The sequence below is a fragment of the Musa acuminata genome, chromosome BXJ1-10 (assembly GCF_036884655.1).
Source record: "Musa acuminata AAA Group cultivar baxijiao chromosome BXJ1-10, Cavendish_Baxijiao_AAA, whole genome shotgun sequence".
Classification (NCBI taxonomy): Eukaryota; Viridiplantae; Streptophyta; class Magnoliopsida; order Zingiberales; family Musaceae; genus Musa; species Musa acuminata.
This window is the reverse complement of record NC_088336.1, coordinates 16,937,607-16,961,208: the sequence shown is the minus strand read 5'-3', so window position 1 is coordinate 16,961,208 and position 23,602 is coordinate 16,937,607. Positions and strand designations below refer to the sequence as shown.

Below are 23,602 nucleotides of genomic sequence, written 5' to 3'. Positions count from 1 at the left end.
TCATGAGATGCTCCTAAATGCAGTTTTAGTCGTAGAGAGAGGTTGTGATGGTCTCAAAATTTCAGTAAGAAAATAAATCTGTCCTGTGGACATGTTCTTGAAAAAGTCAAAGTTGTTCATATGCTCAAAGCATACTGTGGCGGCCCACCGCGGCCGTGGGTTTCCCCCGCGTGGGCCGAACCATCGCCTCCATGGGAAGGCCGCAATCACTCGTCTTCGCGCTCTCTGAATGGGTTTTCTGGGCTTAGGGTTAGTGTTTGGACTGAGAACCCACGAGGAAAGCGGCAATCGCGGAGGGGCGTGGAGAAGCCGGGAGTGGCCGAAACGGATCCATTTCATGGCAGGTATGGGACCCGTTTTACTCGGTTGCGGGAACTTCGTGCGCAAAGTTCACATGGCGTCCGTCATCGGAGCCGAACTCTTCGTCGTCGTCGTCTAAGGTTTCATGCATTCCCGCTCCTGCCTTTTTCTCAGTGCGGCTTTCCTTCTCCATTGGCAATTTTTGCCCTTTCTCACGCATGGATATCCTCGCATTTAGGATTGTCATAGACTTTGTTCTCGTTCTTGGTTTTATCCAACTGCTACGCGAGTAGGATCGTGATGGCAGGAGCATAAGTACGTTGGCTGCTTCAAAACTAGGGCTTTTTAACATGGCTTATGGAGTTTCCTTTTTGCCCTTTCGGATGATGGTTTGAAGTTAGGGTTTTGCATTGGTTTTTATAGAAATTACCAATTTCTAAAAGTTTGTGCTTTTTGAGTCCCATTATTTTGTTTCATGTTATCAACCAAGGTGCGATTTTGCTTGTTATTTTGACTGCAGTGTTTATTCGGACGATCTTAAGAGTAATTTATGGGCTAAAAGGAGCTCGAGCTCGACTTTCTTTTCTTTGTCCTTTTTTATGTTGAATGTAGGATCTACGGCCACTCTGTTGCAAAGATGGCGCCTGCTGTGGAATGCAGGAAATGCAAACGACGGGTCTCATCTGATAGGTCCAGTTCTCCTATTAGTGATCGTCATTCCCCTCTCAGGAGGACCTCCTTTCGAAGAGAAAGATCGCCTGCTCCTCAGAAGAGCTCACCCAGAACTAGGTCACTGACTAGAATTAATTGAGCTCAGTCTCCAGTGAAAGCAAATGTGTCCGATCGAGCTAGGTCAGCTAAACACATGCGGCAGCTCAAGGCTAGTGCTTCGCTCTCACTATCAGCACAAACCAATCGTTTAAAACGAGCGCAAGCTGAGAGGTCACTAGATAGAGAGCATGGGGGAAAATTAGGCAGGGAAGATCATGATAAAGGGAGGCACAAAAGACATATGGAGGTTAAAGATTTTTCAAGGGATAGGAAATCATTAAGAGAGAAGAATGATGGTGTTTCATTAAAATCATCAAGGCGGGATCATTCAAATTCCCCAAAAGGATGAATCCTTAGGAGCAGATATAGTTCCCAGCCCCTTACTAGGGCTTCGAAGGTTGGGCACGGGGTGACGTGGCTGGTGATATCTGCTCCTTGTTCTTTATTTCTTTTAGCTGTCAGCTATGTTTTTACCCTATTAAGTCATTATATGCACTAGTCATGAACTTTTTTGAATGTTCACCACATACTTTTGCATGCTAAAACAAAGTTGATATGAAGAATGGACAATTGAATATTTATAACTAAGATGATCGTAGTGTTTAATGATGTATAAGACCATGCGTGATCTATTATATAGAAGTGCATAGACCTAATGCGGTGCATCTAAGTTCAAATGCTTGTTTTATGCAATAGATACTAGTTGTATGCTTTTATTAGTTCTAGATAGTAAAACCTGCCTTTCCTCTTAAGATAAGTCCTACTTAAAGGCCTTTTGGTTGAAGCAACATAGTCAGGTTGCATCCTAATTGTTTATCCTTTTGATAAAGCATAATTTGTAGGGAATGGTTTGTTGAATCTCGGATTTTGATAATGAAATCGATTGATAAATTGTTTGATCTAATCTATATGTTGAGAAAAGTGTGCAGGTCTAACTACGATAATTAATACATTTAACAAAATATTTTAGTTTCGGAACGCCAAAGAAGCTCGTCGGAACTTGCCAAGTAGATTGTCGTGAAGTCCAGGAGCTTGTCGGAACATTGCCGAGAGATCGCCGGAAGTTCGCCGGAAGAACAATTGACGTTTCGGAACTAAAATGTTTTGTTAAATGTCTTAATTATCGTAGTTAGATCGTAAATTGAGTTAGGATTAGGAGGTGATCCCACTAACTTAGTTAGGGACCAACTGGGCCCTAAACAGGGCTGAATTGGGTCGGATTGAACATCACATTCATCACCTGAAATCAGGGCCGGTGGTGGCACCGCTTTGACACGGACTTAGCTGGTTTTGCCTAAGTCGTGCGGCACCCTTGCGTGTCCGTCCGCAAAGGTCAGCCTCCCCGAAGTCTCCCATTGTCCCTTAGGACCAACAAGAGAGAGAACGGGCTGGAGAGAACGGGCTGGAGAGGGATCCACAAGCAAACATCTCTGAAAAACACTTCATAGACAATGCAAATTACAAACAGACGTTACAAGCTCTGAACAATGGCACAACAAAGGGTAAAATGGTCCATTACAGACCGAAAAGCTCTCGCACGTGTCCACATGACACAACCTTTATTTACAAGCCTAAAGAGGCCACCAACCCAACTAAAATGAGACTTATAAGCCTTCGGCTGCCCCTCTACATGATTTACAAGGCATGAACATGCCAACAGACACGGACAGATATAAGCATTACATCAAACATCCTGTTTCAAAGTTTGTCCGTGACATTCTCCCCCACTTATCCCTTCGACGTCCTCGTCGAAGCCTTTGTGAACACTGCAACTCTTCGCCTTTGCTGAGTCTTCAATCTTCCGCTCCAGCTGCAATGCGCCTCCTGGCTCCCAACTGCTCTCCGCTGCTGTTTTTGAGTAGTCGAACCTTTGATCCGCCATGCTGCTTCAACTCGCCAATGACTCTGACTCTGGTGTGGGGTTGGCTGAGTTGTGTTGATCCTCGTTGATTCCTGCGGATCCACCAAATGAAGGAAAAGACCATCCTTACTGCGCCAGTTTCTCAGAATTTCCACATGCTGCTTGAACTGGGTGGATGCTTGTTGGAGCTTTAACGAGCATCGCCTCGCAAACTTCTGAAGTTTTGGGTCCTTCCTCCACAAAATCTGCTCATTGACTCTTCTTTCAGTTAGTCATCACATCCAAGTAGGTTCGCATCACTTCCGCTTTCGATTGGCATTTCGTTGGGAAATGAAGCGGACAATCTACTCTCAGTAGCACTGATCACCGTTGGTGAGGATTTGACAACTATTGTCTTCCATTATCTTCGAAGGGTCTTTGAACTTGTGCAGAGCTCCTCTGCTGGATAGATAAGAGAAACTAGGGTACTCGGTTTCGCCCATTCTCTTAAGAGTTGAGAAGGCAAAGGTTACTTGACTTCGCCCGCCTCCTCGAGGTTGTACTTCATGCATCGAGCTGGTTACTGGCCTTCGCCTGCTCTTTGCTCACACTTCTGAAGTACTTGAAGTGTTTGCACTCCTTGCGTTGAGTTAGCTACTGTGATTCACCTTCTCAATGCCATCGAACTTCTGGAATGCAGGAAGTTTTCACCCCAACTTGGAGTAATTCTCTGATAGATGAGGTCGCCTCTGGGATTGTACCGTCTTCTCCATCAACCCTGCCACCTACTCCACTGAGTAGCAAAGGTACAGCACCGCGTACTGCCTGCTTCGTTCCTTGGTCATGCACTCTTGCATGACCCGAAGTCCTTCACTTACGGCTATCTTGATTAGAAACTTGTTGACACCGGTCTTACGAAGTTTCTTGGCCTCTGCCCTTCAGCCTTGTCTCGGTACTTGGAGATTGCCTCTGCATGCTCCACCTCCTCGGCCCCTTTCACGACCAAGCGCTCTCCCTCCGTGAGAGCAAGGGATCAATGACTTTGACGGAAGTCCCGCCTCTGCGGTACCATGGCGCTGCCATGCCCATGGCCCTACTATCCGTCGCCTCGCATCTGCATCCCTTTTCTTCACGATCAGTAGATATGTCTCCGTGGCACTCCTCTAAGTCCACCTCCATTCTAACTGATGCTTGATTTTGGGTAGCTAAGTCCCTCTGGACTCGTCGTCGCTTCCTCGCCCCTTTCGACCCCCTGCTTCAACACCTCTGTGTTCTCCAAGCAGTCTGTTTGGTCGATGGAAAGACAGACTGCAACTCCCATGCATGGCCTCTGCCATCGCGTTGTAGGGTTTGCACCAATTCTGTTCTCCTTAGCTTCCTTGGTAGCAACGTTCGCTTACTCGACCTTGTCCTCTGACTTGTCGGGCTCCCTTAAGCGAATATGAGCTCTGGAGCAGTCCAACTCTCCAGCTGCTTCGATCGTACCTCTGCATGATCAAGTCCCTCCCATGGGACTCACTGGTACTTGCATTCGAACTTTTCCCTTGGTGGAACCCAGCCCCCATTTGCTGATGACCAAGGTTTTCATCCGATGTAAAATTCGGTGCACGCCCGGAAGACCCGCCTCTGCGGTACCATGGCCTTCACTCCTTGAATCCATAGCCCTTCTTGCCGTCGTGTTGTTCACCAAAGCAGAGCTCCCAGTAGCTCCCGATCATACCTCCATATGATCTCATCCCTCACGGGACACAGTCGTGTGTATCGCATTGCCACGAACTGTTCCACCACGATCCGCTGCACCATGTCGCCTCCTGGTGACATCTCCATTGCATTCTGATCCTTGGGGAATAAACTCGAATTGTGAACCCTCCATGTGTGGCCTCTGCCAATACATCGCAGGGTCTCCTCCACCTTCGATTTTGTTCGCTCATTTGGCAATCGACCTTCATCCACCCACTCTTGGGTCACACCTAGATGAAGCACCGCTCTAGGACAGTCCGTCGCCTAGTAGCTCCCGAAGTCCACCGACTTCACTGTAATTTGTGCACCATTGTCTGGATCCTGGGCCTCTGCCCCTACCAGCACAATCTCCGCTGCGAACCGCTTCCTTCATAGCAACTCGAATGGCAACACTGTGGCATATTCTTCAAGAGTACCCGCCTCTGCGTCCTCTTGCCCCGTGCTAAGGCCTTCTGAACCCAACTTCGCCTCCGCAAATTGAGTCGCCTTAGTTCCTCCATCAAATGCTTCTCCGAGATAAGGTGCATGTGCCCCGAAGCTCCCTTCGTCTTTGGCACCATGCAAGATGAGTCCACTCCGTCAGAATGAAGGACCCATGGAACAACATGATCCTGCTCTTGCCTCTGCAAGAGCTCATGTCCTTGACCTCTGTCTAAGAAAAGCACTGTGCCTCTGCTCCATGTTCCAACTTCTCTGCTGGCTCCCTTCATGCGGCTTGGGTACTTCACCAAGTTACACCCAAGTTGCTCGCTCCTCGTTTTTGCATTGAGTCGATGGTGGCCCTCATGCCCACCATTCCACGGGTCAGCCCTCCCTTGAGTCCGATCTCATATCGACTCAAGTGTGCCTTCATTTGTGTTGCTCCAGGTCGCTCCCCCACTTGATCTCGCAATGCATCCACCAATGCATTCTCTCGAGCGAGATCATGCGGCAACTCCTCGCTGCTTGCTCGGTCCATTGAGCTTCGTGGAGTTGTTGTTTGTGAGGTACTCCTCCTCAACATGTGAAGTCCGTCTCACATGATTCTCCCTCTGGAGTGCCGAGACTTATCCCTCCTGGATAACTATCCCGTTGGAGCAACATCTCTCTTCGTTTCGGAGACCACCATCCCCTTGGACTACTCCGATCTGCTGAACCAACTGTGCATTGTTCTGCCTCCTGCAAACGCACTTGCTAGATTGCGACTCCCCGTCAATACAGCCCCCACTGCACCCCTCAAGGCCTAGCAACATGCTGAACTCGTTGCACACTTCAGCCTCCTACGGACGTATCCTTCACATGCCGAAGAGAAAGTTTCAATGCTCCATGGCGCCGAGTCTCGGCCGCCTTGGGATGGCCACGAACATTCCGTCGTCCGCATACAAGCCCATGCATGAGTACCAAATTCTTCGAGTTAGCAATTCCCCTCACCTCTGTGAGCTTTGCATAACTCTTTTGGTCGTTGAGCAACTCATTCCACCTTGGATGGTCTCATTCTTACCAAGCGCCTCGCTTGCCTAGAGCACCATCAAGTATAGTTGTCAACGTTGAGCCGTAGCTCAAACTCAGCCATCCCAACCTTTGTGCGCTCCAAATTCTTCCAAGCTTGCCTGTTCTCGTGGTGCCTCTTGCGCGAAGGGTTGGCCATTCCTGTGAATGCCAATCTCAGATGCCCGCTCCTCTGAACGACTCCTTTCCCTACATCTCCATATCCATTTTTCCCCCAAACGGTCGCGCGTGTGCAGACTGCCCTCGACGCAGCCCCGCTAGGTCCCCCACGTTTGCATGCTAAGTGTTTCTATGAGTGCTTGTCCCGCTCTGATACCATATGACACGGACTTAGCTGGTTTTGCCTAAGTCGTGCGGCACCCTTGCGTGTCCGTCCGCAAAGGTCAGCCTCCCCGAAGTCTCCCATTGTCCCTTAGGACCTACAAGAGAGAGAACGGGCTGGAGAGAACGCCTCAATTGGGATCCACAAGCAAACATCTCTGAAAAACACTTCATAGACAATGCAAATTACAAACAGACGTTACAAGCTCTGAACAGTGGCACAACAAAGGGTAAAATAGTCCATTACAGACCGAAAAGCTCTCGCACGTGTCCACATGACACAACCTTTATTTACAAGCCTAAAGAGGCCACCAACCCAACTAAAATGAGACTTATAAGCCTTCGGCTGCCCCTCTACATGTTTTACAAGGCATGAACATGCCAACAGACACGGACAGATATAAGCATTACATCAAACATCCTGTTTCAAAGTTTGTCCGTGACAGCTTGGGACTCGGCCTCCCAGGTGTTCTGGGCGGTGGTACTGCCCAGACTAGGCGGTGGTACCACCGACAGTTAATGCTGCCAGGCGGTGGTACCGCCAATGCTCGATCTCCGAGCTCTGTCAAGCGGTGGTACCACCTAGTGTCAGTCTGCAGGCGGTAGTATCGCCCAATAATGGCGCTAGTACCGTCAGTACCTCGAAATCCAGGGATGTGACACTTTTTGACTCCAATTCAGAAGCCATTGGGGCCTATAAATACCCCACCCTTTTTTGCATGAAAGTGCACGAAAAGTGTTAACATAATCTTGAATTCCTGTAGTGTTAAAGTGTTGTAAAAGTGAGAAGAGTCCTCCCCTCCCTCTCTTAACTTTGTAACCATCCAAGAAAGAGGAATGAGGCTTGTAAGAGTTATCTTCTAAACCCGGTAAAAGGAGAAAGAGCTGTAAAAGTTGGTTGGTCTTCGCTTATTGAAGAAAGGCCATTAGTGGATGTCGGTGATCTCGACGGAGGAGGAATCCGAAGTGGATGTAGATCACAACGACCGAACCACTCTAAATTTTGGTTTGCATTTCTATTATCGTCATTTACTTACTTTGCAACTGTTTCACTTTCTCCTTATGTGCCTTTCACTACTTTACGAGCAAACACGCCTTTAACTCATTTTTCGAGATTACCTTTCAACGAACGAAAAAGTTTCAATAACCAATGATTTTTTCGCTGTATTAATTCACCACCCCCCCACCCCCCCCCCCCTCCTCTAGTGCCGCTCTTGATCCTAACATGGTTGTACTTCATGCAAACTGTACTTTCAGTCTCTTGAGTTTCAATTGTCCTTGCACTGTGGACCTGATATCATATTGGACACAATAGATTTGCAAGGATGCTTCAACCATATAACACAAATATAGCATACTTGTGTCAAAATCCAGGTTCTTGTCCTGTACATGTGGCACTGAAGTAAAGATTTATTATCTTGATTACTTTTCCCTTTGCTAATGTTCTTATTTTAGCTATATATTGTATTTTATGTTAGTTATTTTTATAAATAATTAAAAAATTAATTCATAAGTTATGCTACGTTATTTATTTTATTTCATTTTTTTGTTCAGTTCATAATTTTTCTTCCAATGTTTGTGCTTGATGTTCTTAGCTGGTTCATTCTTTTGTTTTAGGCAGGGATGATGCCGAAATCAGCTGAATATGCTTGGTAATATTTCATTTGATGAAACCTTTCCTTGTCCTGTTCTCTTTATAGCTGGTTTGTTATTGATGCAGTTGCATTTCTTTTTTCTTGGCCATTGTTTGGTACCTCGTATTTTCTTTTTACTACACAAAAGCATCCATAGGTTTGGCACTTGACCCAAGGACAATGTTTTCATGCAGGGGTGCTGAAAATGATTCCCTTGCAAAGATGAAGGCAGCCGAGTAGGCCCTGGAAACAAAAGAAAAGGTTATCATCTTCATATGTATATATATATATACATATGTATACATATATGTGTGTGTGCGCACACGCATTAGGCTGCGGTAGATTGGATTAACCTGTACCTTGGTGAATTCTAGAGGACATTATTTATTTGAAGCTCAATCTCCTTAGGTTAGGCAAGATTCATCATGACATGAAGAAAAATTTTCTGTAATATGAAAATGCATATGCTGTACTGATAATATTTTGATTTGGGTGGAGATAGCTGACATCTTGTGACCTATCTTATTTTTCATCCATTTCGACCTTATTTGGCTGTTGTTGGCGCTGTTGATCTCTTTTCCATGTCTTCTGATGACACCCTTATGTGAAATCTTCTCCGTCAATGAGCTTTAGTTCTAGGTAGTTTTTCATTACCTGGCCTAGGCTAAATTGCAAACCCTTCTCTAAGATGGTGAAGTCTTATCTCCGTACCTCTTTCAGCACAGATATCTCTTGTATACTGTGCTGGTATCATAGTGCTTATTAATCGTATTCATTACTTACAATGCATGCCACCACGATGAAACTCTTTGTATTTTGGTACTATAGATAATGAATATATTTTATTATCATTTCTTTTTGTTATGTAGCAAAAGCCATCATTTGAGCTGTCTGGGAAGCTTGCTGAGGAGACTAATAGAGTTCAAGGTAATTAACTGGTTGTTGAATAAATATCTCACATAAACTGTAAATCTCAATTCATGGTTTGGGTTTGCAAATTAACTGTGTCTACCTTTATTTCATTCTTTATTTAAAAAATGAAACAAAACTTTTACCTGCACTTATCACCTCTGAAATATTTACAAGTTCTTATATGCTAATGCTATGTATATATATATGTATGTCTATATATATATATATGTATGTCTATATATATATATATATATACAATGTATGTAATACCGTACCATACCGGTGTTTCGAGGTTAGCTCGGTACGGTACGGTACCGGCATATCGAGCGGTACATCACAGCATACCGAACAGTACATCAAGGTGTACCGAATAGTTTTATATATATTTTTTCCTTACTGAAGCACTGCTACAGTATAGCACTGTAACACTGTAGCATTGCTATAGTATAATATTGTAGCACTGTAGCACGTTCCGTTCGGTACCGGATGGTCCGTGTATCGGTATGCTGTCGGACCGGTACGTACCATCCGTACTGGGTGGTACCATTCGGTACTGAATACCATGTATATATATACATACATATACATATATATATACATACATATTCATATACATATACATATATATATATATATATATATATATATATATATATATATATATATGTATGTATGTATATGTATACATACATGTATGCATATGTATACATACATCTATATATATTTATGTATATATATATACATATTTATATGTATGTGTGTGTGTGAATTTAGGTCTTATATGATAATACTTATTTGTCTGAATTTAGGTGTGACTTTATTATTTAATGAGCTGGCAAATGCTCAAGAGCTAGATATAAATGGCAATTATATGTTTTCAAGGCTGGGGAAGCACTCAATGGTGATTTAGTTTATATACCTCAACTAATTAAACTAATGCTCATATTGATAGGATTTTTCATGATTATGCATCTCTTTCTTAGTTATGTGGAGTTTTATCAAATTAGCATCTGAAGCAATGATTGACTAATATCATTAATAAAAACCTAGAGAACGTCTGAAGCAATGATTGACTAATATTATTAATAAAAACCTAGAGAAAGGTTACTTTGAATTTACAAAACCTACCTTGTTTCATATATAGGTTTTTACTTTTCTCCTCTTCTTATCCTTGTATTTTTCCAGCATTCAATATTTTATCCTCTATTATTTCAGCTTGCTTATTTTTTTTAAAATGATTTTGTCTCTGATAGACATTGGAACCTTATTTAGGAAAATTATTTAAACAAGTATTGCATAATCACTAAATTAGTTGACCCTAGCTGGTCTGACTTTTTAAATATCCACTTTAGCTGGTCTTGCATAATATGATAGTGATGCTGCTCTTTAGGAAGTTGGATTTGACTTGACTCTCATCCTTTTGCATGCGATTATCATATTGGAAATGAGTTGCTCAGATTACTAGCACGGAGCCTTGAGGTCCATGTAAAACAATAAAAGAAAACATTCGGTCAGATCCTCCTTGCCACTTAAAGTCAAGTCCTGAATCCTCCTTGCTAATTAAAGTTGAAGTTTGTGCTGAGGAGTGCTGATGTAGGACAACCTAGAGGATGTTTAATGTGAATAAAGAATTGGGTAGGGAGTGGATAATAAATAAGAAAAATGTCAAAACAGAGAGAGAGGAGGCAAGAACATCATCTTAGTTTAAATTGTAAGGAATAATTATTAACCCTAAGACAACTACTAACTACATAAAGTATTTAATGGTTGTATTTTTTAACATGTGATGTCAAGGTAAATTGTAAAATAGAGGATATCTTGGGCGAGCACCAAGTCTCCACTCACAATGGAGGATATCGGAGATTTCTTATCGAATGGAAAGGCCTTGGAAGTGAAATTGCACATGGATCAGATGAGAAGAATTTCAATTGAACTCTACAGTCAATACTGCCTTAATTCATAGGAGGCGAAAATTTTCAAGCAGGGAAAGTTGATGGATATCACATCACATTTAATATTTATACTAGATATACAAAGAAAAAAGTCGACCCTAATTACTTTGTATTGGTGATGAACTTAGGTTCAATGGGAAAGTTTAAATCACTTTAATATTATTTTATTTTCTTTCCTGTTAATTATTCCTACGTAGAAACTAGGAATTTTAATGGGATTATCAACTTTGGAACGAATAGTGAATCCCACAAAATGTGTGTGATGGATGTGTGGCCTTGGTTCCCTCCCATGTCAGTTGGAGGTCTTGGAGCGAGGTCAAGATCTATCACTCTGCCTTCCTCTCCTTTCCTATCCTGGATAAGCCTATTATTTATACCCTGTTGAAACCCAATCATCTTGAAGCCAACTTACAATGAAGACTTGTGATTCAACTTCTCAGCAATGTAGGCCAGCTGGATGATCCAAGGCCTTTCTCCTTGACAGAATTGGTGATCTTTGAATTGCATTATTTGTTCTTTATTGTTTAATTAATATTTTTGTGAATCAGGCTTTTTCTCCTCCTCTCTTTACTTTGTTTGTTTATTTATTACCCACTCCCCACCAAATTTAAATAACTGTCTTGTCAAATAATCTTTATTCTTCATGAATGTCTTCTTTCTTTTAAAATGATTTACAAGAAAATTCTTTCCTCTTTTCCTTTATTTATTCCTTCTTTGCCAACCCAGAAAAGTAGAACAGAATTGTAACTGAAGTTGCATTGTGGCAACTCAAATATTTTAGTTGAATCCGAACCCTAGTTCATTAATCCAAAGTTATTCAGGTCGAACTTCTTTCCTAGAATGTCTAGTATAAATATTAAATGTGCTTGATTTCCGACAAGTGTTGAGTAGTAAATACACAATGATCCAAGAGAAACTAAGAGTAACTGAAGTTTAACAGGAGAATAAATGTATTGCATGAGGTCCCCTTTATAGATGTCGCTGGACCATACGAAGATTGGTGGCACCATGTGGGTCAGTCTTCATGATAGATGCCCGTTGGCATCTTCTTTTCCCCATTTTTCTGTTTATTAGAATTGTCAAGGCTTCTAGTTTATTCGAATCATTTACTTTTTGAACTTTCCCAGAACTATTCCATTCGACATAAATTGCTAATTATCTTCTCAGATAAACAGAGCCTCTATATGTGCACCGGCAGAATCTTTACCTTTGTGGTAGAGAAGAGGGGTTGCAGACATCCCAACAGATCATCCATCTTGTAGCAAACAACATGCTGTTATCCAGTATAGGTTAGAATTTTGTTTGCTTCTATTATTTGATGATGCCATGAGATTTTCTTTTGAATCCATATAGTTCTTTTCAGGCTTGTTGAAAAGGAACAACCAGATGGTTTAACATCAAAACAAGTAAGGTAATATAGAAAACAAATTAATTGTTTATCTTCTTGCTGCATGGTTTTTTGATAAGTTGATGGCTATAATGACATTATATATATATATATATATTTTTCCATGAACTCGTCAGGCCTTATCTAATGGATCTTGGAAGTACAAATGGGACATTTATAGATGTAAGATTTTCTGACTACCATTTTTATCATTTGTTTAAAAATATAAAACTTTCCAAATCTTCATAATCAGTTGATTTATCTCAGTTTGCATTTTTAACTTGGTATCTAGACGTGCAGGATAATCATATTGAGCCACAACATGGTATTATGAACTTGAAAAGGATACTATTAGGTTTGGCAATGGTAGGTATGATTATTAGTTTCACATGATTTTAATTTTGTTTCCTCTGGATAGGATATAAACATGTTCATTTCTCTTTTGCAGTAGTAAAACCAATGTTAGATCTCCAATTATTAAATGTTAATATGACCTCGTGTTTTTATAAAGCATAAGCCACGACAATGATCGCTAACTGTGCTCATGTTGTTGCACTTGTATTTCAAAGTTATTTTATTCTAATCGGCATGAAAGCATGACTTGCCAATTTTTAAATGAGGAGAGGGAGAAGAAGCTGCCCCCAATTATGGTGTAACTAACTCATCATCATATCTAACATACGTCAATATACTTGCTTGCAGACAGGAATCTGTATCATTACATGAGAACCCTGGTTGAAAAGCCAATCCTAAAGGATTGTTGATCCAACAATCAGTCCGTTGAAATTGCTGCATTTGTTTTTGTTATTGCTGGCTTAGCCATTCTGGTGAGCAAAATTTCTGATGCTTTAGAGTGCACTGTTATGTTCAGATAAGAGCTATTTTTGTATATGATTTTGACGATACTGGAGTTTCTCTGATGCCGAATTCACATTTATTGTTTCTTTTTATCATGTTTGGAGGAATTCTGTTCTAATAAGATTCATTCGCAAGTAACTCATTTTGTCCGAGGGGGCATAGTTGATCGAGGATCCAGAATGGGTTATTTGTGCGTTGGTAATCGTTTGTGGTGGTGTTCGTTGGTCATCCGCTTATTATACGTCCAATAAATAGACATCCAGGTACGCAAACTTCTTATTTCTTCTAAGTTTCATGTCCTATTTAACATCATCTCTTTTGTTTGACAAAGAAAAATTGAATTTAGTTAGAGCTTTATGCGAGCATCATAAAATAGGAGTGTGATTTCTAAGTAATGGATTTCTTTTCGTGTTATAAGTCTTTTTTAATCTTTTTCTTGAGAGTTATACTTTGAAGAAATTATTACGTCTACACGAAATCAGTCCTCTTAAGAATATTGATTTTCTTTGAATATTAATATCAAATGTCAAATAAAAATGAGTGGATATCAATTTTCTTTTTAAAGCTATTTTTAATTAATGTGAGGTGAATTGAAATGTCTAATATATTTGCATATACAAGCATATGATATGTGGAAATTATTTAATTACAAAAATAAATGTTAAAAATTATATTAAATTTTATATATTTAGGAAAGTAAATTATTTAATTTTATTAGTTTAAAATTTTAATTTTATAAATTTATTTTTTTAATCGTGAGATTTTAATGTTTTATTTTTATAAATATAAAGATTATGTAACTTTTGAAATATAAAGATCGAAATTGGAATGCAAGATTAATTACAAAAGTTAATTTATAATTAGTCTGAGCTAATTTGTAATTAGCCAGTGCCTACCTATCTATATATTAGCGCTATATTCACCTTGAAATATTGTCCTCATAAATTATGCCAACGAGCGAATCAAATCCAACCCAAATCCCAATCATGGGCCCACAGAAGAAATGTTCTCTGTTTTCTTTTAGCCTACGCTGCATGCAAACTTTAGTCATAGTCTGCAAATATATGTGGCCTTAAAAGAATAAGCTTTTACGGAGCTCCACGGAGTCGATCATGGCTTGGTGGCCGCCTCGGTCTCCTCTCGCCACTCCGGCTGCGTCTCGCTCCACGAGCGCGGCCGCACCCCGAACCTAAAGAATATTAACATCTCCGCCGCCTCGAACACCTTCCACCGGTCCAGCGCCGCGTTCCACACCCCGCTCACGATGCAGTAGTTGGTGTTGTACGGCTCCCGGTGGTGCGCCGCATGCGAGGGCCGCGACACCAGCACCCCGGCCTCCTGCAGGGCCGCCACCGCCGCCGGCAGCCGGCTTCTCTTCTCGTGCGCCCACGCGTGGAACTGCTGGCTCAGCATTACGCAGCCGGCGCACGTCCCCACGAACGCGTGCGACGCCGCGTCGCCGCCGCCGGCGTAGAGGAGGGCCTCGATGGGCAGCACGGCGAGGGCCACGGATCGGGCGAGGGCGTGCAGGTTGTTCGCGAACTGCCGACGGGTTATGGTCCACGGCCAGCGGTGGTGCCCCTGGAAGGCCTCGATCTGGGAGCCAAACACCGGCGTCGACGGACCGCCGTAGTTGTCGATGGCCCAGTGGTAGATGCCGGTGCCGAGGTCGGCGAGGATGTAACCGACGTACGCGGCGAGGAGAGGTTCGACGACGGAGCCGGAGTCGGCTGCGGCGGCGACAGACTTGGCCAAGGAGCTGAGCACGGAGGCAAAGCCGGTGGCGACCCACGCGCGGTGCGACCACGTGGAGCGGAGGGAAGAGGGGTCGTGGATTGCAACATTGGTCGGACTCATGCGGGTAACGTCGTCAAGGCGGGGCGGGACGGCGACGGCGGAGGGGTGTGTGGAGATGGTGGCGCGACATGGGCGGTGGTGGTGGCGGGGGACCCTGGAGAGGCGCGAGTAGGGGGTTAGGGTGTACATTTGGCGGGTGGAAGAGCTAAGGAAAGGGAGGAGAGGGAGGTGACTAATAAATAGAGATGGAGGAAGAAAGGAGGTGGTGGTGAGGAGCAGAAGGGGTGGCTTGTGGTGGTGGAAGGGAGCACGTGTGTGCGTGGAGGGCGTCGAGCAGCGTATTGGAGTTTGAGAGACGAGAGGGAGAGGTGGTGGCGGCAGCCGAATTGCTTCGGTGAGAACCACAGAAGAAGCATACTGATGTGTAATAGTCTGTGGACAGCGTCAATGTTGTACGCGGGAAGGTTATGGAAGGTCAGCAGTTGTGGCTTAGGAGTGGCCAAGTTCAGCTGCTGTAGAATACTGGTCGGAACCAACATTTAGCTTTCTCGTCCTCAAACACCAGAAAAATAGAGAGAGCACAAAAATATGCCATCTCAATTCCCAACTCCAAATTTGTATGACGAACACATATTAAGAGATAAGACAAAAAAAAAAGATGATAACGAGTAGAAATGAAACACATATTAAGAGAGTGAAGAAGAAGTAGGACATGAAGAAAGGCCCCGTAGAGGAGCAAGCAAGGTAGAAAAACTGCAGGTACAAGTGCAGTTCTGGAGGAAGCAGTGAGAACCATCTGAAATAAGAGAGAGAAACAGAGACAGAAGTGAGCAGAGGAGGAGCGTACATTTTGATATGTCAGGATTGAAATCAATATATAGATCTAATTATACGATGCGTACATTTTGATATCATATGTTCAGAGAGATCGAACGGAATCCAATTAGTTATTCTATTATATATCTTATTCAATTATAAAAGAGCCACATATTCTAACATTTTTTCACTTGGCCCATTAATTGATAAGATATAAAAGAGATACAAAATCAAAACAAACAAAACAAAATTTGTTTAAAAAATAATTTTACCTAATTGGATTCCAAGAAATTTTGAAAAGCATTTTATACATGGTCATGTTTTAAAAATAAGCCAATAAGTCCAATAAACACAATAATACTATATTAAGTCCAACTATCAATGCGAGTCATAGCGGTTGTATTTCATCCATGTCATACTCCCTTCTATGTACCACAACATTGTTAGTCTTTCCTAACATAGTCCATAATAACTCCTGTAATTTGTCTTGTCAAGACAATCCTATTATTACATTCAATCATAATATGCATAAATATAAATATAAACAGGATAGCAGAAACATATAACTTTAATTAAGTAAAATGTCAATAATAGCATCCACATAAACATGCATCACCATATCCTTTATGACTTGCTCACAAGCCCCATTCTAAGAATATGTTCTTTGAATATTTTGCACTGTAAGGCTTTTGTCAATGGATCAGCAATCATCATAGTGGTGCTCAAGTTCTTAATTGACACTTGCTGTTTCTGGACTCTTTCTCTAACCACCAAGTACTTTATCTCAGTGTGCTTGGAACCACTAGAGTACTTGCCATTCTTAGAGAAGAAAACTGCTGCGGTGTTATCACAAAATATCTTAAGCGGCTTGGCAATTGAGTCAACCACACCAAGTCCTGAGATAAAATTTCACAGCCATAAAGCTTGATTTGTGGCCTCAAAGCATGCCACAAATTCAGCTTCCATTGTTGATGATGCAATAAGCGATTGCTTTGCACTTTTTCAAGAAATTGCCCCATCAGCTAACATAAATACAAATCCTGAAGTAGACTTCCTACTGTCGAGGCAATTTGCAAAATCAGCATCTGAATATCCAGTTACTTCAAGCTTATCAGATCTCCTGTATGTGAGCATATAATCTTTTGTCCCTTGTAGATATCTCGTTACTTTCTTTGCAGCTTTCCAATGTTCCATTCCTGGGTTGCTTTGATATCTTCCCAGCATTGCAACTGCAAAACTGATATCTGGTCTTGTACAGGTTTGAGCATATAATAGACTTCCAACTGCGCATCTATAAGGAATATTCTTCATTTGATTCTTTTCTAAGTCATTTCTTGGGCACTGGTTTTAACTGAATTTTTCACCTTTAGTAATAGGTACATCATTGGTTGAGCAAAGCTGCATATTAAATCTCTCCAAGATACGATCAATATATCCTTTCTGAGACAATCCTAATAATCCTTGAGATCTATCTCTGAATATCTCAATGCCAATAACATAGGATGCCTCATTCATATCAACCATCTTAAAGTTCTTGTTGAGAAATATCTTGGTTTCGTGCAATAAACCAAGATCACTACTGGCAAGTAAAATATCATCCACATATAAGACCAATATAATAAACTTGCTCCCACTTACCTTCAAGTATATACACTGATCAACAGTATTTTCCTTAAATCCGAAGGAAGTAATGGTATTATGAAACTTTATATACCATTGTCTGGAAGCTTGTTTAAGGCCATAAATGGATTTCTTAAGTTTACAAGCCCAACTTTCTTTTCCCTTTTCTATGAATCCTTCGGGTTGTTCCATATAGATTTCCTCATCTAGATCCCCGTTTAGAAATGTTGTTTTCACATCCATCTGATGCAACTCAAGATCATAATGAGCTACTAATGCCATAACGATTCTCAATGAGTCCTTTTTAGAAACAGGAGAAAAAGTCTCATTATAGTCGATACCTTCCTTCTGAGAAAAACCTTTGGCCACAAGTCTGGCTTTATATCGTTCGATATTGCTCGTTGAGTCACGTTTTGTCTTAAAGACCCATTTACAACCGACTCTTTTACAATCATTGGGCAATTCAACGAGATCCCAGACATCATTCTGTACCATTGATTTTAACTCTTCTTTCATTGCATCATACCATTTTTCAGAATCGTTACTTTCTATGGCTTGTGAAAACGATAAGAGGTCTCTTTTTATTCCTATATCATAATCTGATTCTTGTAGATATACAACATAATCATCAGAAATGACATGTTTCCTTTTCCTTTGAGATCTTCTCAAATCTATCAATTGTGATTGTTCTACAAGATCATCAACGGCGACATCAACATCATGTGAGAGTTCTTGGATGTTATTTTGTTGTTTACCCTCACCAATACTCTCATTGATTTGAGGAACAACAATCTCTCGGATAGGAGATGATATGGGAGAATTAACCTAAATCTCCTCAATATCAAAATTAACCCTTCGAGATTTTTCACTCCCACTGATTTCGCAATTTTCTAGGAATTTTGCATTACTAGATTCTACTATTCTCATACTATGATTAGGGTAATAAAATCTGTATCCCTTGGATTTTTCTGGATAATCAATAAAATATCATGAAATAGTTCTTGGCTCCAATTTCTTTTTCTGTGGATTTAATACTCTTATCTCTACAGGACATCCCCAAATATGTAAATGTCTCAGACTGGGCTTCCTACCAGTCCATAACTCAAATGGAGTCGATGAAACTGACTTACTAGGAACCCTGTTCAAGATGTACATAGCTGTCCTAAGAGCTTCACCCCACATCGACTAAGGTACAGAGGAATAACTCGTCATGCTCCTAACCATATCCATCAAAGTATGATTTTGCCTTTCAGCAACACCGTTCTGCTGTGGCACACCTGGTAATGCATATTGAGCACAAATACCCCGTTGTTCTAGGAATCTAGCAAAAGGACCAATATTCTGACCAGATCCATCATATCTATCATAAAATTCATCACCTCTGTCAGATCTGACAATTTTAACTTTTCTATCTAATTGTCTCTTAACCTCATTTATGTATACTTCAAGAGTATCAACGACTTAAGACTTTTCATGTATTAGATAAATTTTGTCATATCTGGACAGATCATCTATAAATGTGATGAAATATTTTTCTCCACTAAAACAAGGAATATGGAGTGGTCCGCAGATATCATTATGAATAATCTCAAGGAGTTCTTTACTTCTTGTGGCATTTTTCTTTATTTGTTTAGTTTGCTTTCCCTTAATGCAATCTATACAAATATTAAAATCAGTGAAGTCTAAATGTTCCAAAATATTATCCTTCACTAATCTTTCAATTCTTTCCTTGGAGATATGCCCCAATCGTCTATGCCACAATATAGAAGATCTTTCATTATTGAAACTACGTTTCAATCCAACATTTGATTGCAGGGTCATTAGTGTCTTTGCAAACTCAAGATCCAAATTAATTCTGTACAAACCATCATAAAGAATTCCAGAACCAACTTTTATTGAATCGTAAAATATGCTGAGTTTGCCACTACCAAAAGAAATACAATATCCTAACTCATCAATTCTAGAAAGAGAAATCAAATTTCTAGAAATTGTAGGGACATAACATGTGTCAACAAGATCCATCAAGTGACCCGTCTCTAAGCGTAGACGATAAGTTCCCATTGATATCACTTTCGCTTTAAGACGATTTCCCATAATGATGAATCTTTCATGTTCTTTTGGTTTCCGAATTGAAAGAAATCCCTGCATGTTATTTGTAACATGAGTTGAAGCACCGGAATCTATCCACCAAGTGTTAGAAGGAACTTCTGTAATGTTTGATTCGAAACATACAAAGGTCGAGTTAATACCTTTCTTTTCGAACCAAGTCTTGCGTTTAATGCAATCCTTCTTCACATGTCCTTTCTTGCCACAAAAGAAGCACTTTACAGTAAAGGCTTTCTTTTCATTAGTCTGTTTAACATTTCCAGACTTAGCAAATCTCTTTGATGGATGATGCTTCAACTTTCTTTTCTTATTACCACCTCATTGAATAGTCGTCATGACATTATATGAATTTTCCTGCCTTAATCTCAATTCTTCCTGAACACACATGCTAGTCAACTCATTCAAGTCCCACTTATCCTTATTTGTATTGTAGTGAATTTTGAATGGGCCAAACTGAGAAGGAAGAGAATTGAGAATAAATTGCACAAGGAAATATTCATCAACATCCATGCCTAATGTTTTAAGTTTTGCAACTTTGTCAGCCATATTGAGGATGTGATCCTGAATTCCTCGAGTACCATCATACTGAGCCGTAGTCAGTTCTTTCATCAATGTGCCAGCCAATGACTTATTAACAGATTTAAATCTGTCTTCAATAACCTTTAAATATTCCTTTGCGCTAGTTGCAATCGGTAATGAAGTCTTTATGTTATTTGCAATTGTCATTCTTATGAACATTAAACTAAGCCTATCAGATCTTTCCCAAGCCTTCATTTCATTAACTTGTTCTACAGTACTTTCATCAGTCAAGTCTGTAGGCTTTTCAACAAGTAATGCTAGATCAAGATCTAATACACCCAGTGTGAATTGCACATGCTCTAACCATTCTAAATAATTTGATCCAGAAAGTATAGAGACACTAGAAGCATATGAATGTATATGCGGAAGTACCAATGCAAAAAATATACAACAACATTAATGTTTTGAGTTTGTCAAAAAATTGATGAACTATTGATATCATCTATATTACACCTTTGGGTGAAATATTGACATATCTAGTGTTTACTCAAAAATATTTATGGAGGACTAATATCATCCTTGAGGAATAGGTATTGTTACCTTTGGGTATACAACCCTAAACTGCAAGGATATCTAAAATAGTATCATCCTACCTTATCACATAATTATTTGAATTAGATTCTCCTTTAGGATTATCTAAATCTCCTAATTATATGTACCATTATGAATATTATTTCCTTAATATCATTTAGGACTAATTTCTTAATATTATTTTATAAGTCATTAGTCTATGTCACTTTGGTGGCTACAAGACTAATGCAATAATATAAAATAAAAATGTCCTATAAAATGATAAAACTTTTATTGTAATTCATATCACAAAAGTTTATCATCCCAGGCCACTTTGACAACTACTAGTCAGATAAAACTTAGGGAAATAAATTACAAATAATATTCATCAATGTTTCTTTAATTTTACTAAGCAGTTTAATAATAAAATAACAATAATAATTATTGAACATTTATGTAAAGCAATTCAATAATAAATAACTATAACAATTATTGAACATTAATGCAAAGCAATTCAATAATAAATAACAATAATAATTATTGAATATTAATGCTAAGCAGTTCAATAATAAATAACCATAATAATTATTGAACATTTATGTAAAGCAGTTCAATAATAAATAACCATAACAATTATTGAACATTAATACAAAGCAATTCAATAATAAATAACAATAATACTTATTGAATATTAATGCTAAGCAGTTCAATAATAAATAACCATAATAATTATTAAACTTTAATAAAACTCATATGATAATTTCAAGCATATACATGTGAATAAATAAATGAAAATTCCAAAAATAATAATTGGATTTTAATTTTATTTACCACATATATAATGAATAATTCATATGAGAAAATCATAAAATAAATCATAATTCATAGTTTTTTTAAAATCAAAATTAAATCCAATCAAATAATCAAAAATATAATCATGATTAAAATTAATCATAATTATAATAAATGATATTTATCAATTTTATAATTGAGAATATAACCTAAATTTCTCAATTTCATAATGATAAAAACCGAAAATATTTGATAGGATATAAATAGAAAATATGTGAATGGCAGAACTGTAATTTGGCAAAAATTAGATCCGAGGGCAAAACCGTAAATATGTTGACAGAACATAAACTGTAATTACGATATTTGAAAAGAGTAAAACTGTAATTTTTCAAAACCCTAGCCTCGAGGGCAAAAACATAAATATGCCAAAACCCTAATCTGCCATCGCCGCCGCCGCCGCCTGCGCGAGCGGCGCTACCGCTGTTGCCTACAGCCCGGCTGCCTGTGCACGGCTGCCGCTTGTACGCGGTTGCCAGCGGCAGTTCTAGCCTGTGCGCGGCCACTACCGCCACGGCGCTGCCGCCGCGGGGCTGCTACTACTCACGCGCGGCCGCTGCCGCTGCGACGGTTCCTGCCCGCGGGTGGCTGCTGCCAGCACGCGGCCGCCGCCTGTGCACGGCTTACTCACGCATGGCCGCCACCTGGGCTGTCTGCCTGCGTGCGACCGACCGTCGCATGGACGGGTTCTAGCCATGTGCGACCGGGTTCTATGATGTCGTCGCATGAATGGGTTCTGTGATGCCATCCACAGTCGCGTGGACGGGTTCTGTGATGCCGTCGCGTGGACGGGTTCTGTAATGCCCACGTACGGGACGGATTCTGTAATGCCCGCATATGGGACAGGTTTTGTGATGTCGGCATATGGGACGGGTTCTATGATGTCCGCATATGGGACAGGTTCTGTGATGTCCGCATATGGGACGGGTTCTGTGATGCGCACGCTACTCAACGTAATCGCAGATTTGCAGCGAGGTCGACGGTGACCATTACTGCTTAGCAGTTCTTGGAAGATAAAGGTAATTATGCATCGTAAATTAATTTACAGATCTAATGCATGATTTCAAAAATCGGGCTCTAATACCAATTGTAAGCATAAAGATCTGTAATTATGCTATGTCAATAATGCGGAAATAACCTATATGCCAGGATTGAAATCAATGCATAGATCTAATTATACGATGCATACCTTTTGATGTCATATGTTCAGAGATCCCGTTGATCTGCTAAGCACCATCTTTAATCCAAAATAGCTGCAAGCACCGTCTTTAATCCAATCGAACGCAATATAAAGGAGTGCATTTGGGGAGAGGGTTTTGGGGAGAGAGTCGAGGAGAATAACTGAATCCCTCAACGGAGAGGTGCGACGTGTCAACGTTATGACGCTCTAATACACACTCAACCCCTATAAGGATATCTCCGAGGAATCGTTCCGTAATTGACTTAGTATATTGGCTAAAATATATGAACGGAACCCAATTAGTTATTCTATTATATATCTTATTCAATTATAAAAGTGCCACATATTCTAACAAAGACATTTCCAATCGAGTATGACGAGGGGGACGTGGGAGATCTTGTGCCACTCCCTCATACCCCTCCTGCCTCCTCCAGTAGCATCGTCGCACCGATCACTCGGATATACTAATCTTCATTTCTTTCAGGCTGGGAGGAAGGCCGTCCTCCGGCATCCATCGGATCCGCAGACTTAAAGAGAGACGGAAGGCGTCTCGAGGCGTTGGCTACTGACCGTGGATCCTCGCATGATTCCGACGATAGCTCTTGGAGAGAGGTGAGACACTGAAACCACGCTTATATTTTATAGAGTTGTTTTTTATATTTCTACAGTTTAGTTAATATAATTTTACTTGAAAAAAAAAAAGAAAAACAGAGCTATACACGAAGTATTTGAAGGCATCAACTAATTTAGCTAATAAAAATTTTAACAGTACATAACAAAATTCTGAACTCAAATATCATCTTCGTCAATAAAAAAAGAAAAAAAAAACCAAAGATAAACTGATTGTTTCTACTCAAACTAATAGTCCTTCGGAAACATAGAGCGGATGCTATGTTCCTGAAGTCAAAGAGTGTGTGTTGCACTCAAACGTGTAGAGAATTC

The 23,602-nt window shown here is 40.4% G+C and overlaps 1 protein-coding gene and 1 pseudogene across 1 annotated transcript; one reads left to right on the top strand and one right to left on the bottom strand.

The window, feature by feature from the left end:
* Nucleotides 1–284: 284 nt before the first annotated feature.
* LOC135595118 (FHA domain-containing protein DDL-like) lies at nt 285–13,289 on the top strand (annotated as a pseudogene).
* An 832-nt stretch (nt 13,290–14,121) lies between these two features.
* On the bottom strand, nt 14,122–15,225 carry LOC104000016 (fatty acid desaturase 4, chloroplastic-like). The gene has a single exon (XM_009421942.3). It carries the CDS (start codon nt 15,187–15,189, stop codon nt 14,314–14,316), a length of 876 nt encoding a protein of 291 aa, XP_009420217.2. The 5' UTR covers nt 15,190–15,225; the 3' UTR covers nt 14,122–14,313.
* Nucleotides 15,226–23,602: the final 8,377 nt, after the last annotated feature.

Bases quoted from the DNA above. Each gene is read 5' to 3' on its own strand.
- LOC104000016 (XM_009421942.3), bottom strand. From the start codon at position 15,189: ATGTACACCCTAACCCCCTACTCGCGCCTCTCCAGGGTCCCCCGCCAC.